This window comes from Thamnophis sirtalis, unplaced genomic scaffold (genome assembly GCF_051295495.1).
Source record: "Thamnophis sirtalis isolate CommonGarterSnake01/CBP01778 unplaced genomic scaffold, rThaSir2_p1.2 scaffold_1, whole genome shotgun sequence".
NCBI classification, from domain to species: Eukaryota; Metazoa; Chordata; class Lepidosauria; order Squamata; family Natricidae; genus Thamnophis; species Thamnophis sirtalis.
In genome coordinates, this window is record NW_028261381.1 from 114,669,813 (window position 1) to 114,685,818 (window position 16,006).

Consider the following 16,006-nt stretch of genomic DNA (forward strand, 5'->3'; position numbering starts at 1 on the left):
CACAAGAAATATTACAAATATTTTACAGGTTATATACATCTTTAGTTTAAAATTATATGCTTTTTTCAGTTATATAACCTATTCATTATCACCATTTTTTGTTAAGAGTATTTTTATTCTCAAGGCACAGGTGCCAGCATTAAAACTGAAATAATCTGTTTTCCAATATTACCTAGCTAATTTGTAGGTAGTACTGATCTTCTTTAAAATAAAATCCTATGGTTGGTAATTATTTTTTTAACCCACAGATTTGCAAGAACTGAACAAAATAGTAAACTTTTACCAACCTTTTTTTCTGCAATATCATTCCAGTCCATATCTTTCTTGAACTTTTTTTCTTCTTGAATGTCCTCATTTTCTTGATTTATAGGTCTCTTTAATTTTTGATTTGTTTCAACCATTTTATTAACAATCATTTTTTCATGTATCTTGTCAAGACATTTTTCTGGCACTTCATGACATAAAGATTCATTAGAATCCATTTCCTCTGCATATGAAGGAAGCAGTTCTTCATCTATGTAAAAAGGACACAATTTCTGGTTTATTTTATCTGAGGAACTCTTTGTAAGTAAAGAAACTTCAGAATCTTGAATTTCTGAATTTTTATCCAATTTGGCAGCAGGAGCTTCTTTGTTGGAAAGTGCAGATTTTCTTTTATTTGGTAATTTAGGTGGGAAGACAGCCAAGGGCATTATTCTTATTTTATTGTTATCTGTATTTAAATGTACATTAAGAGGAATGCCATCAGTAGAACTTGTATTTATCCCTGCTTTAGAAGCCATTGCATTGGATTCAATTCTCCTATCTTCTTTCAAGGAACAATCTGGCTTCATTATCAGCTTGGGCAATTCTTCACTAAGACTGGACTGGGCATCACAAGAAAACAGAACAAGTTCTGGTTTCTTCTCAGCATCTTGTAACTTTGGACAGTTGTTGATAACACTAGATTCTTTATTTAAAATGACTGGCTCTTCCACTGGAAGTACATCCATTTCTTTTATAGTAATATCATCTACTTGTCTTGACTGAGATAGTTTTTTAAGGTCTTTTTCCATTTTGCTTTCATTTAATAGGTTTTTCTCCCTGTTTAAACCAAGGGCAATTTCATCAGGTAAGGTTGGCACTAGAGAGGACTTTCTGATAGGAAATATCAATTCGTTCTCTTTATTTGAATCTACAATTGAGATCGTTTCTTTCATATGATTAATTTTAGCTGTGCAAGGCTCTAGTCTCTCTTTAGTATTCAAAATGTTCTGCTGTGCTTGGACAATGGACTTTTCAGATGTAATTTTGTCAATATTTAATTTCTTTTCACAATCAACTATTGAAGCAGAGCATTCTGCATTAGATATAGCAAGGGAATGCAACTCACATTCATTTCTATCACTCATAAACTTCTTTTCAATTCCTGTTGTGTAGTTGCTAGTTATCTCCATGTTCCCATCATCTGAAAAAGCAACAGTTTTTTCTTTTGACATTCTGGAAGTGTTTGGTATCTGTTTTTCAGCAGACACCACGTAGCAGTTATGTTCCTTGTTGGTAACTGTGTCTTTTTTTATAAATTCCAGATCATTTTCCTCGTGATTCTGTTCCATATTTTTTTCTAGCATCTCTTTCTTAAATTCCTGCAGATTCCCACAACTTATAGTATCAGAGTGCAAACTAGTAGCTTCTGTGCCATCCTGATAAGATGTGAATGCATTAGTTTTATTGAAAGGAAAAAGTTGTTTAGTTTGGTTAGCAACCTGGCAATATTCAATTGTTTTGTTATCAAACATTACTGTGTGCATATTAGTATTTACTGGCTCATTAGCTGTTTGATTTGAAGAGAACTCCCATTCAGCATTCTTTTCTGGTTTCTTATGAAAAATTTCTTCAGGATTTTTGGCAATTTTAGGAAATCCTGCAGTATCCATATTATTCTGAATAGATGTTTGTAGAATCTTTTTGTTATGGAAAACATCATCATGGTTAACTAACACCGTGTGGCATTTTGTAATCTCCATTTCATTATGTTGTTGGGCAAAAACACTATTATTATCTGGGTCTACTAAAGTAGAATCACAATTTAAATTTCTTTTCTGTCGCAAAGGTTTTAGACTATTTTTGAAAATTTCAGCTGGTAAATATTTTGTCATTTCCATATCATGACTGCTCATAATCATGGTGTTTTCTGCAGGAACAAAACTTGAAGATTTACTTATTGTTTCAAAGTTATTATGTACAGACAAACTGGTTTCACTTGCAGGATCTACGAACAATTTCTGAGGGGCCGCCTTAGCATGTTGGAGATCATAGTTGACTGCTACTGTATGACTTCTTGTCATTTCCATCTCATTTTCATCCAGAAAACACAGATCAGTTCCTTTCTTGGCTGATTTTACTAGAATCGCTTTGCTATTTTCTTTGTTTTTTGACTGTAAAGTCTCAAAGACAGTATCTTTGATAGATGTCATACTAATTGGTTTAGTGAGTTCCATGTCATTATTATGCACAAACATTACAGTTTTATCTGAAGGAGCAAAAGACATGCTTTTATTTACTGCCATATTATTTGATATATTAATGTTGATATTCTCTTCAGAAGATGAAGTTTGTTCTTGAGTTCTTTCTACTGCCTCTGTAAGGTTCTTCCTAAATTCTAATTTACTGTTTGCACTCAAAGGAAATGCAACAGACCTATCACTATCTGACTCAATTGTTTTCCTTCCAGTTCCTGCACCCTGCTTTGGCACGTTAAGGAAGTCAGATATACTTCTAAGAGTTTCACTTGCAAGAGGATTAGTTATTTCCGCACCATCATTTAATGTAGATAGGATAGCTTCATTTGAAGATACAATTGAAAGAACAGGCCTATCTTCTGCAAAAGTGACAGGATCATGATTTAATGCTACTGTGTAGCTTCTGGTAATGTCCATTTCATTCCCGTCATTGAGGGAAAACACAATAGTCCTATCTTTGGTTGGCCTAGTTCTACCAGGCTTTTGCATAATCTGGGAACCAGAATTTTCTACGTGCTGATTTATTATACATGTTATAGGTTTAGTTTCATCCATATCATTATATATATTAGTAGTTTTGTCTACAGATTCGAAGGGAAACACTTCAGTGGTTCTCTCTTGCCGCAGCATGTTGTAATTTACTGGCACCGTACAGCTCTTGGTAATCTCCATTTCATTGTCTTCGCTCAACGGCAATGCCATAAACTTATCAGAATCTGAATCAGTTATGCTTTTCCTACTAGCACCTGTCAACTGCTGTGGTATATCGCAGAATGCAACAGGCTTCAGAGAATTATGTCTTAAGGATCCTATTGCTTTATTTATTTCCATATTCTCACTGGAAGCGAAGGTATTTTCATGTTCAGGTATTAAAGATACTGCATTGTTTGAAAGCCCAATTGATTTATTAATTGTACTATCTCCTATTGCTGAGTTAGTCCATTTAGTGATACCACTAGTAGTATATGGCATTAATGGAGTCTCTACCTGCTTTTTAAAACTCTTGGAAACTTGACTTGTATTTAAGTTTATATTTCTTGCAGAGTTAAGATTTACTCTTTGATTTAAAAGCTCCACGTTACCGTAATAATTTTGCTGATCTGCAGCAGTCATTTTACTGACTAAGTTAGAATGATGCATGCTGTTTAAGTAAGAATTCATGGAAACATGGTTTTTTGTAATGTCCATCTCAATCTCTCTAATATTAGTTCTGTCCATTAGCTCAAAAACATCAGTTTTCTGTTTTTGATCTAAGCCATGAACAGGGCCATCTGTTCCTTTAGAATGAACTTCCCAGATTAAACCTGTACAATTCTTGGTCATTTCCATATCTTCAGAGAAATTAGTTTTATCACCATGGAGAACAGGCACAGAAGTGACAGAAGGTTCTGTAATAGTCACAAAACTGGTTTGTGAGGGTAAAGTGTCCCTGTTAGTTATGGCAGAATTATGGTTAATATTTGCTTCCTTGTTATTTACATTTATTTCACTGTGAGACATATTTGTGTTTTGCTGAATACCAAGCTGAGAATTTGAAGTCCTTAGAGTACAGCTAACTGTGCTATGAGTAACTGATTTATCCTTTCCAAGATTCTGTTGTTGATGTATCATGCTACTTGAGCTAGTTCCAGATGGCAAAAGTCTTTCTGTATTGGTAGTAATTACATCCATACTTTCAGCACATCCTAATTGCTTTGAAGCACAAATGCCTTTTTCAATAGATAGAGCAGAGGTTTCACCATGTTGCCTATTATCAAGTCCTCCAAAGACAGTAGTCATGTTGCAATTTTCCATTTGCAAATGAGAACTTGCATTTTGTTTGGAAGAATAAGTGCTTCTTTCTAAAGCTGCTCCACTTGAAGGGATCTCATTACAGGGTGCTGAAAACAATTTAGTGGACTTTAAACTTCCCAAAAACTCTCCTAAATTAATTTTCTGTGTCTTTTCAGTATTTGTCTTCTGTTGAGATAAATTGCCCTCATTCATTTCTACAGAACTATATGAGAAGCAGGTTTCAGTAACTTGTGAAGTTTTTTTTCTAGGTTTTATCTCAGACAAAAATGATTCAAAATTTATTTTCTTGGGTTTGTCAGTGTCTTGACAAACTTTAGTGTCATGGGTAATCAAGATTGTGTGACCAGATGTCATATCCATTTCATTTTGTTCTGAAAAAATCAGTGTTCTATCTACCATGTTCAACTCTTGGCTAGGGTTGGCATCAAGACACTATAAAAAAGAAGAAAGCACGGACATTTTAACCACTAATTATATTTAAGCTATGTTTTACAAACCTATGTTACACTGAATGCCAAAGCTCTGTCCTTTCTATAAATAAATTAAAATACACTACTTGTTTTAAATTCATCTTTTGAATTTCATAAAAATGGGAATGGTTCAATAATTCTGGGCTCAAATGTGATTGTGTTAAACTGAAAACCATGACAAAAAAGAATTTTGAAACTAAGCAATTATTATCCACAATAAAAGAAGATAAAAAGAGAGATATTTCCCTAAAAGTTCAGATCAATTACATATATTTAATGTACAGATTATACCTCAGGTTTCAAAGAAAAGAAAGTTTTAATGAGTACTTAGGGCATCACAAATTCCAAATGCTCTCAATAGTCATTCTTATAAAGTTATTTTTAAGAAAGGAGAAAATCTTCAAGATATGTTTACTGGCAGAAAGGTGTTTAAATACATTACATGAAAGCAGAGAAATGAAGAGAAAGTTTTAAGGACGTATGTTAAGAGTATAAAATGAAAAATATGGAATTAAAAATCATTGTTGAATCTAAATAAAAAAATATTGAAAATATTTAAATTTGTATTTCTCTTATGTATGAACAGGTATTGTAATTTGCAAGCTAAAGCTCTCCAGTTAAATCTTCTGTCCAAACAATTTGAATGAAATAAACTATCATCCATTTAAATAAGAGCTTAAAGTATTATTTGAGTTGCTGCCAAAAGTAATAAGCAACAATGAAAAGAACGATGATATGGTAGATATCCGTCAACTCATGGAATTACTGAAAGCAGTATTAGCTCTTTTTTTTAAAAAACTTGTACTAGTATTTATAGATGTTTTTATCATTCCAATACCATTCCAATACATCATACTGTACTGTATTAAATAGATATGATTACATAATTAAAAATTAGTATATTTTACCTCCATATGTTGCAAAGTGTGGATAGGAGCATGAAGTAAAGTGTTCATCCCTTTGAGGAAGAAAATAGGATTAAATCCTTTTGGTTAGTGTTATGTTAACATGCCGTATAATTTTTTACTAAAATCAATCTGTTCTCTCCCCTAACCTAGTGCTAGCAAAAGATTACATTTTCTAGATTCAAGAAATTTCTTTATAGTATCCATCTTGTATCCCATTTGGTATCCATTCTGTTTCCTATTGTTCAAGCAACGATACTAATTACGAACCACAATATTATATGCATAATCAGGCAAATGATATGATTATTCGATTTTTTAATTTTATCCTGCCTTTAGTATTCTTCATAAATAACTCAAGGTAGCAAGCATACCTTTTTCCTCCTATTTTTCTGTGAGGTGGGTTGGATTGAGAGAGAGAGGACTAGCCCAAAGTCACCAAGCCTATTTTTCATATCTAAGGCAGGACTAGAACTCATGATATCCGAAATAAATATGTAAGTTGTGTCATTTGCATGATGACATCACACTTCTTTTTTTGTTCTCTTTGCAAATGGCATGCCCTCAAGTCTTATTTTTCCCCTTCACCTTCATATAGGGATACATTCTTCCCTATATGTGGATCTGTGATGGCATTGTAAGAATGCAGTACTGCAGGGATAACATACTGCTCATTCCAGGAATTCAATCCTGATCTGCTCAAGGTTGACTCAGCCTTCTGTGGATGGTAAACTGGGTACCCAGCTTGTTGGGGGCAATATACTAACGTTGTAAAATGCTCAGGAAATGCTGTAAAGCACTATGGGGCAGAATATAATTATAAGTGTTACTTGCTATTGCTAATGCATTGTCTAATATTGCCCCTTGATTTAGCTCTTTTCTTCTGTACAGTTTGTTCTACCATTTTTTCTTATATCCAGTTTATCTGCAATTCAAAAAACTGGAAGTTTTATCATAAAACCATTTGATATGAGCCTATTGGGATTCAGAAGCTTCTCTGTCACAAAATCAAGGTATATGACTACTTAGCAATGATGTTTTTATAAAGCACATTTATCAATAAAGCTTTGAATATTGATTGGATGGCCATTTAAATACCTGCATAAATAAAAAGTAAGAAAATAAATATTACCAGTTATCTCACACTTGGTAGCTTCTGGTTCTTCATTTCTGGAAAAAGAAACCAACTTAAAATCAACTTATTAAAAGGCTAATTAAGCAAAACAAGCAGGAAGTATAATTTGAAATTATAAACGCTGGACTTAGTAGAATGTTTCTAAGAAATTTAACACTTATAACAAAATTATGGATATTGTTAAAATATTGATTTGTCTGAAAACATATTATTAGTGAAAACCTTCTAAGCTTCAATTGCAAGTATGGATCAGGCCATTTAGTCAACAAGTTTAGAATTGTGAACTGTAATACTAATAACATGATAAAGATGAATTTATTAAATGTATCAAACAAACAATCCCATATTAGTATAAATGCATACAAAATAAAGTGATTAGCCATTTTAAAAGAAATTATTTGATATTCTATTCATTCAATAACTTACTCATTTAGCAGATTTTGATTTCTCGTTTCATTTGAAGGTTCTACAACTGAACATTGTGAAAAATGATCAGTTATAAGAAGCATATGTGGTTATCGTAGTAATGTAATACATATATTTTATCTATATATATTAATTAAGGATAATTTAAAAATTCTCACCTGCATGATTTAATTCAACAAAAGTTTGAGGATCATGTGGAAAGACCCTAAAAACAGTGATACATTTAGAATTTTTACTTAAAATATAAATTTAGAAGAAATTATCTTTTAACACAACAGTATTTTCACTTCACAAGAAATACTGACCTAAAGATCTTGCACTTTGCTTAAGATACCCCCCCCCCAAAAAAGCAATTTCCAGTCTTATATTCCGAATAGTTCTTAAGTATGGGATGGATATGGCAATTGGCTTATGCAACATAACATTAAAATCATATACACTGAGGGATTATAAACATTGAAAAACTCTGATATGCTCCTTTCTGATTCTTTAGCTCTCAAGAAAATAATTCAAATATCTATTATTCTTAGCTGCTTGCAAGATGATAGATATTTTTTTAAAGAAATATATCCACTCAGTCAGCCATCTTGGTCTAGTTTCTTTCCTACTGCACAAATAGCAAAAGAAGAAGAAATTTGAATAGAGCTGTGCAGCTATTAGGATTTCAAGGAAAAAAGGTAACTGGGAATGAACTGCAATTGTCAGCAACTTCATAAAGAAGTTGCACTTTTAAATGTGAAAAAGGTTTATTTTATTTAATAAAGTGCTGACAGATGCAACTTGTGAACCAAACATCTTCTAAATTAGGGATGTCAAACTCGCGGCCCAAGGGCCAGATATGTCATGTGCTTGCTCCACCCCCATCTGGTTAGTGAAGGGGGAAAAAGTCCTGATACGTTACTTGACGCCACGGTGATGCCACCAATTTGACACCCCTGTTCTAAATTATCTTCTCTCCTTGGACTCCAGATAGTTTCACAGCTGTATTGTATTACCCAATCTTGCATTCAGCCCTGACTGAATTAACTTGTACTCTCTTTCAAACTTGATTCTATTCAGTGCCTGGAAAGTTGCTCTTACCAAGTCATTTCTGGGCATAAACTGGAGACTCTTCAGAAAATGTTACACCTGCTTTAACAGTTAAGATGTTTGCACTGCATATCCTAATCTATATACTTTATTTACTTTTGAATTGCTAGCATTAAATGACTTAAATGTTAGCAATTTAACTATATATTATTAACTACATTAATATCTGTAAATGAAGACACTATTCTTATTTAGTACTTAAGAGATTCATCTTTAGGATTCCTTTCTTTCTTTTGTATTAAATTAAGCAATATTTATATTTAAAACAATTGAAAGATTTCAGTTCAACTTCTTGAAGAATATTCTGTAGCCACTATCGTATTTTGCTTTTTATATTCAAGAATGCATTTCTATTTAAAATGTTTTTTCAACAAACTCACCTTATGGTCTCTGCAAAACTCACCCGCCTGGAGTTTTTCTGACATTTCTCAACATTGATTTCCTGTGCATGCACGACAAATTAAATTCAAAGGCAAATTCTCTTTTGACTAGAAATCCAAAATGGGCAACACAACATATAACTTACTGCCTATATCTAAGCATACTTTAAAGGATGGGTGTATCTGTGATATTTAATCACATGTAAACATGGAACAAAAATCATAAACATAGTTTGATTTCCTCTTGGTCTTAGCATGTAAATGTGCTGTGCAGCACAATTCTACACTAATAGAATTGATTCTTAAGTGAGGGGCATGATAACCAATATATCTTGAAATTTTCTTGTCATGTTAATGTACTTTGTTTGTAGCAGAGTTCATCAGGAATGGGCAAAACACAATGTTTAATTTTTATTCTATAACGCAATTCTGACTATTGTGGGAATGGCCTGTAATTTTCTAGAAGCACATCTTCCAAATCTGGAAATGATGCACTGTGTTCTAGATGTGACTGGAGTCTGAAATAAACCAAAAAAATATATGCTCTTCCTGTTTGGCATTTTTCAGGAGAAAAATTGAATTTTCTATAGCATTAGAACAGAGTTTTACAAATAACTGCAATCAAGGTGTGTGCTTAAGGACCATAGTGGGTGATAGAATACAATCCAAGTTATATCATGGAATAATGTTGTAGAATATTCCCATAACATTGCAACCTCATCCTAAATAAACTTCCTTGAAACTGTATATCTCATTATCTTCAGTTGGATTTTTCCCACATAAACATATCACATTGTTTTCTTTTGCAGTTACTATAACCTATAAAATATGGTTTTTTTTTAAAATGAGACTCTCTTCCAATGAACAAATGCTAGTGCTTACCTGAGTAAATTCATTCCCTGTGCCTAAGTCACAAAGAGGTTCTCGGGCAGGTTCTCGGGGAGTTTTTAGAATCTAAAAAGAAGATATAGTTCAGAAAATAGTGTTCACATTGCCAAATTAATTTCTGAGGGAAGCAGTTGTTTTCATGATAGGTACATTTATTTTAACATATAGCATAAAACTATAGCTTACCTCTATTATTTGGCCTCTCTCTGTTCCAAGACTGAAAGCATTTACCTGCAGAATATTTCTTAAATAGTCCAATTATTGTAATCGAAATAGCAACCCATTTTGGAAAAATTCAAAGAGTGGATTCAAAATGGATTCTAACATGCTTCAACTATTTAAGAAATGTTCTGAAGGTCGTGTCTTGTAGATACACACCAAAAACAAGATACTAATTCACATCTTATTAGTAAGCTTATAATAAGCTGAACATTTCAGCTAATATCTAAATAGTACATGCCAGCACACACACCGCCTTTATTATTTTTACAAATAACTCAAGGTGGTGAACATATCCATCATGCCTTCCTCCTATTTTCGCCACCACAACCCTGTAAGGTGGGTTGGGTTGAGAGAGAGTGACTACCCCAAAGTCACCAAGCCTATTTTTCAGGTCTAAGCCAGGACCTGAACTCATGGTCTCCTGCTTTTTAGTTTGGTGCCTTAACTAGACTTAGGCAAAAATATAAAGAATATCAGTCTCAACATCTTTGTGATAAATTGTTCATGTTATAAAGTAGTGCCCTTTTTTATAACATTTGTTATGAAAGTACTATTACTTTCTTCCACAAGGAAAATATACTGGTTATACTTACTGATGAAATTCTTCTTTTCTTTGTGCCATCTGTAAAGTCTCTAAAATAATGGAAAAAAGAAAACTATATGAAAGTTAATAACCATTTATTACCAACAGAATATATAAGAGTATGTGTATATATTAAACTTATAACATGCATACAATGAAAATAGTTACTATTTCAAAAGATAAAATAAAAACAGCATTTAAAACTTAAGAAACAGCTATAACCGCATTATTGTAAACTACATAGGGTAAGAAACCCTTCACAGAAAAGGCCTCCACTAAAAGCTCAACTTACTTCTCCTCAGTCATCTCAGCATATATCCTGTCCATTTTGGGAGCCTCTGGTGTCTGCAGTATTAGTCAAAACACAATGGGACATTAGTAAATCAAAACACAATGGCAAAGCACAAGCTACCTTTCTCCAGGCTGGAAACAATATAAACACATCTTGTATAATACAATGTAAATGATAAAAAAAATGGTTGTCAATGATCTAGCAAACAAGACCCTGAGAGAAAACCTAAAATACTGAAATTGCTGGATTTGAATTTTAACAAATAAGCGTTGCTGCTTTGAACACAAAGTACCAAAGTGATCGTTTCAAGCATGGATCAATACAGTACAGGTACCCTGTTTCCCTGAAAATAAGCCCTCCCCGGATAATAAGCCCACAGGCTTTTGAGCTCATGCTTTAAAATAAGCCCTCTCCTGAAAATAAGCCCTCCCAAAAATTATTACAATACAGTAGCAGCCATGAGGTGACCACACTCACCTCCTCCTGCATCTCAAAAATAATAAGACCTCCCCAAAATAAGGCCAAGTGCTTATTTCAGGGCTCAAAAGAAAATAAGACCCTGTCATGGCTGTCATGAAACACGGTAGTCCTACACTTATGACAATTGAGCCCCAAAACTTCAGTTGTTAAGTGAGAGATTTATTAAGTGAATTTTGCCCCATTTTATGATCTTTCTTGCCACAATTGTGAATTGTGAATCCCTGCAGCTGATAAGTTAATAACCCAGTTGTTAAGTGAATCTGGCTTCCCAATTGACTTTGTTTGTCAGAAGGTCGCAAAAGGTGATCACATAGGACACAACAAGGGTCATAAATATAAACCAGTTGCCAGGTGTCTGAATTTTGATCACATGATCATGAGGATAGCCGCACTGTTGGTAAATCAAGGACTACCTGTGCTTTGAATGGGAGTCCCTTCCAAGTGTGTGAACAGGAGACCATGGATGAACTCCCGCTGCAACGAACCTTGTTCCCAGGAGGTAATCTGGAAGTGTAGCCATCTGGAAGACAGTGGTCTTCCCCAGAGGGAGGACCACCAAGTACTTAACCTCTGCTCCTATCTGGAATGGCCAAAGGGCCACTTGGGGAAGTCTTTGAGTACAGGATAAAAGAGACTCTTCGGCATTCCTGCGTTGGTTTGCCCGGGAACTTGTACCTGGCATGAAAGGGAGGGTCGCGGATTCAAAAGGCAAGGAAGAGTCCCGCGCAGAAGAAGCGCAGGGTAGGGCCGGAGGCTGACACTGCAGAAGCTCACTACGGCCAACAGCCACTCTGATGAAGACGAGGATTCTCGCTCGGGCTGAAGTAAAGCCCTCTTCCCTTCCCTCCCAACATACAACAGGAGTTACTGCTCCTCTGCGGGGTGGGCCGCGGGCAGTTGAGGAGCAGAAACTTTTGACAGAAAAGGGGAGGGAAAGATGGGAGGGGGGGTTGTTTGGAAGTTCCTAAGAAAATGGCGTCATCTGAGGCGGATCTCCGGGTGACTCCCACGACTAGCCGCCAGGAAAGGGGCTTAGGGCGCGGGCGGAAGATTCAGAAAAAACCAGCTGCCAACCCGCCTCACCTGATCGTGAACTCGCGCCTGTCCCGACCAGACACCGGTTACTTAGGCCAACCAAGGTTCTCGTTCCCGCAGATTCCCCTTTTCCGCTGTCAGGCTCGGTCGACTTTCCCAGCCATTGTTGCCAGAGCTTGCAAACGCTGAGGCCGCCACAGCCGTCGGATTCAAACCAACCGCCAGGCTTCACGCATGCGCCGTCGCCTCTAATGCTCCTGAAGGCTCTTTTCCATCATGGCGGTTTCTTCTTGCCGTATAACATCATGCTCCACCCCAACCCCCCCAAGTGGCCGCCAGTGTTTTATGCCGAAGTAATGTGTATGCGGGGTGTGGGGGGAGAAGGAGGAATAGCAAAAATCCGAGCAAATAATTTTTAGGATCCGGGCGGTTTATCGTGTATCGGCACAAAACGCTACATATCGATTTGTCGCTGCTTACAAGCGAAAGCCTACAGGCAAACAAAAATGAATAGGAGAGAATCATTGGTAGGAATCGTTTCTTATAAGGTTGGAGAGAGGCTAGGCTTCCGCGACGAGGTGGCCGAGTGGTTAAGGCGATGGACTGCTAATCCATTGTGCTCTGCACGCGTGGGTTCGAATCCCATCCTCGTCGTTGTGTTTGTTTTACTTCGCCAGCTTTTATAAAACCGCAACTGCGTCTTTATATTATATAAATGCTTTTAGAAAAATAGCATCTTGTTATAACAGATTTGAATTAATTGCTGTTACTATTACAGTTAACGTAACAAAAATGAACACTACAAGTAACCATTACCTATACAAATTATAGATGAAAAGTGAATACTGGAAATCAGGTGTTTATTCATTTATTTTTCTAGGAAAATATGGACTAATTATTCAATTTTCCCATGACAATAGTCGTTTCAAAGACTGAGAGTGTACACATTTCATCTTTCAGACATGTAAATAAATTCCATATTTTTAAAATATAGCTGATTGATTTATCCAATTTAAAACAACTCTGGGCAGTTTACGACAAAACCAAAAGTCAAATCACAAACATCAACCTTTAAACAGAACACATTGCAGGCTAGGATCAACATCTCCATAAAACCTTTCAAAACACTTTTTAGAATTATTTTGGCACTGAGAGTTTCATGAGTCTGGAAATCCTTTCGAGAGAGCTCTTGCTTGTAGATTTAGGTTCATTTTTAGTTTTAAAATACAGCTCATTCTACATGCTTGACATCTTAACTAGTGTAAACTAGCTGACATAGTTTATGTTGGGATAATTTATTTTTGTGGAAAAAAACTTGCTCAAGATCTTGGCTCAATGCCCATAGGGGCAGCTGATCTTTATTGCCTTTTGAAAGCCAACAGAGTGGGCCATTTTTTTTTAGGAAGGTGGGTGAGTAGACTGTTCCATTAGAAGAAGGCACACTTTCTAATCCAGTGGTAGTCAACCTGGTCTCTACTGCCCACTAATGGGCGTTCCAGCTTTCATAGTGGGGGGGTAGGGGGTTGCTGTAACTCTGCTTTATAAATTTTATAAAGTAAAGTTACTTCCCTACTTTATAAATCACCATTACTGTGGAACCGGTGAGCGGTTAGAAAATTTTACTACTAACAGAGATACAAAAGTGGGTGGTAGGTTTAAAAAGGTTGACTACCCCTGTTCTAATCCGATCAAATGCCACTGCTTGACTAAAGGTTACAGCACAGGACACAACTGTTGAGAGTTCAGGGATGCCCACTGCCATTTTTAGCCTTTCAGAGATGGACAGAAATGCAATCACTGCTACCTTACTTCTAAACCTAAGCCTCAATCTTTACTTAAAAGTTTTCCCTGAATGCCATCACTCTGCTAAACAATTAATTCCCACAACACTGTCATATTGCCTACTAAGATTGTATTACTATTATTCTTTTCATCCTTCCTAGTACCTATCTTTTCCCATTTATGACTATAACCATATTGCTTTTATCTTTAAAATTTAGTTTTATTTTTTTCTAGTAATTTGATTGCGTATTAGTAACCTATGATTATCACTAAGTGTTGTATCTTGTGATTCTTGATGAATGTATTCTATTTTTCTTTATGTATACTGAAATTCCTTGTGTCACATTTGGCAATAAAGAATTCTATTCTATTCTGTTGGGTGTAATCCACCCCACCCCCCCAGTCCTATGAAATTGCAGCTCAACCACTTTCTCCAAAACAGAGATGTTAGGAATTGGATGATTACCCAGTATCATCTATCATCAAGGCCACCTTTTCATTCAAGGATGAATTAACCACTTCCTGGCTCCACTGCCATGAAACTTCTCAGCAGGACTAACAGAGCAGGATGGACATAGAATCAATGTACAAGTAGCTGAGTTTAAATGCCAAGGACTCTTTACTGCCTTGGAATCAATAAACTCCTAAGATATCAAGATCATGTCTCAGTCAAGTCCATAGGACATACAGAGTTAGAATCCAATCAGAGCAGATTTGAGCAAGTTTTTTAAGTTGTCTTGAATGCTGCTGCAAGATGGCCCTCTAAATTCTCCCTAGAGCATGAGTATCAAACTTGATCACGTCACGTGTATCGGGACATTTTTTGCCTTTGCAGAACTGGGGTGGGTGTGGCCTGCATGTGATGCATCCCACCCTCAAGCTGCCAGTTTGGCACCCCTACCCTAGGAGGATATGGCTCATTCAGAACAGAGCCAATTATCTGTGATAAGAGCAGAAAAATATTTTTCCCCACTATTATCGCCAATTAATTGTGACCATGAACAGGGAATCTTGGAGCCTGACCATTCCATCAACCTGCAAATTTTGTAAAATACATGTGGAATTTACATAAACATCCTTATTAAAATATAAAATGCAATGCTATATTCATTTCCCAAAGTCCCGTCCCCCCCCCGACTAATAAGATTTTCAATAATCTATTAGAATTCCCCAACTATCCTGCTTTGTGGACTGGTCTGTGTGTTTCTCTAGGATGCTGGCAGGTGGAGGCCTGTTGCTTGCGCAAATGGAACGCAGACTCACCCACTGTTTGTGTAAGTGGTGATGCATGTGCAAACATGCTTGCCCACTATTTCTGCAGCCCAGTTCTGAACTTCTCATGGCCCAGTAGTGGACCACAGTCCAGAGGTTGGGAACCCCTGATCTATTAGTATCACTTATTCATCTGCATTATAGAAATATTCCTTCTAATGATATTTTTCTGAGAATAAGTGATATTCATTTTGAAAGATAATGTGAATGAATGTGTAATACTCCCATCCTCTAATGACAATCTGACACCCGATACTTACTTTTGAACTTCTTTAGTCCTATTCTATCTTGTGAAGTTCATGACAAAGTCAGAAATTACTAGTATATGTATGTGTGTGTGTATACACTATTTTTCCTATGCTTACCATCGTACTTGCAGAGCTGAATGTTGTTTCTAGCCATCCAGATTTCCAGTGTGCTTTCAATTTTACTGAGCTAAATCAATTACATTTCTGAACTCCATTTTTGACATCTTATTATTTATGAAAGTGATCACAGCCACTGCATGAATAGAAATCTTCATGGGATTCCTGCTTTTCTGTTGGAATGGTCACAGTGAGTAGAACACTTGTGAAAAATATCTCATTGTATTCCTCCTGCTAAAGTGAGGGTCTGTAATTACACTTCTTGCCTGCAGAGCAGAGTGCATTTTTTCAACTTTTGGCATACTCTAATAATTTCATTACTCAAAATGTATTAAACAAAATTGGTAATTAACTGATTGGCATTTCCCACATGACAAAATTGCTTCA

At 35.7% G+C, this 16,006-nt stretch overlaps 1 protein-coding gene and 1 non-coding gene across 2 annotated transcripts in view; one reads left to right on the forward strand and one right to left on the reverse strand.

Moving 5' to 3' along the window:
- The window catches only part of KNL1 (kinetochore scaffold 1), a 29,162-nt gene extending 18,442 nt beyond the window's left edge, over positions 1–10,720 (reverse strand). Inside the window, exons 1-9 of the mRNA XM_087704493.1 lie at positions 10,686–10,720; positions 10,404–10,443; positions 9,583–9,654; positions 8,701–8,762; positions 7,390–7,436; positions 7,232–7,277; positions 6,803–6,840; positions 5,674–5,723; positions 288–4,727 (exon numbers count right to left, since the gene is read on the reverse strand). Coding sequence (XP_087560619.1) covers positions 288–4,727; positions 5,674–5,723; positions 6,803–6,840; positions 7,232–7,277; positions 7,390–7,436; positions 8,701–8,762; positions 9,583–9,654; positions 10,404–10,443; positions 10,686–10,720 — 4,830 coding nt within the window. The remainder of the gene's footprint in view (positions 1–287; positions 4,728–5,673; positions 5,724–6,802; positions 6,841–7,231; positions 7,278–7,389; positions 7,437–8,700; positions 8,763–9,582; positions 9,655–10,403; positions 10,444–10,685) is intronic.
- Positions 10,721–12,772: 2,052 nt separating this feature from the next.
- Positions 12,773–12,854, forward strand: TRNAS-GCU (transfer RNA serine (anticodon GCU)). The gene has a single exon. It is a non-coding gene; the product is annotated as a tRNA-Ser (tRNA).
- The last annotated feature ends 3,152 nt before the right edge of the window (positions 12,855–16,006 follow it).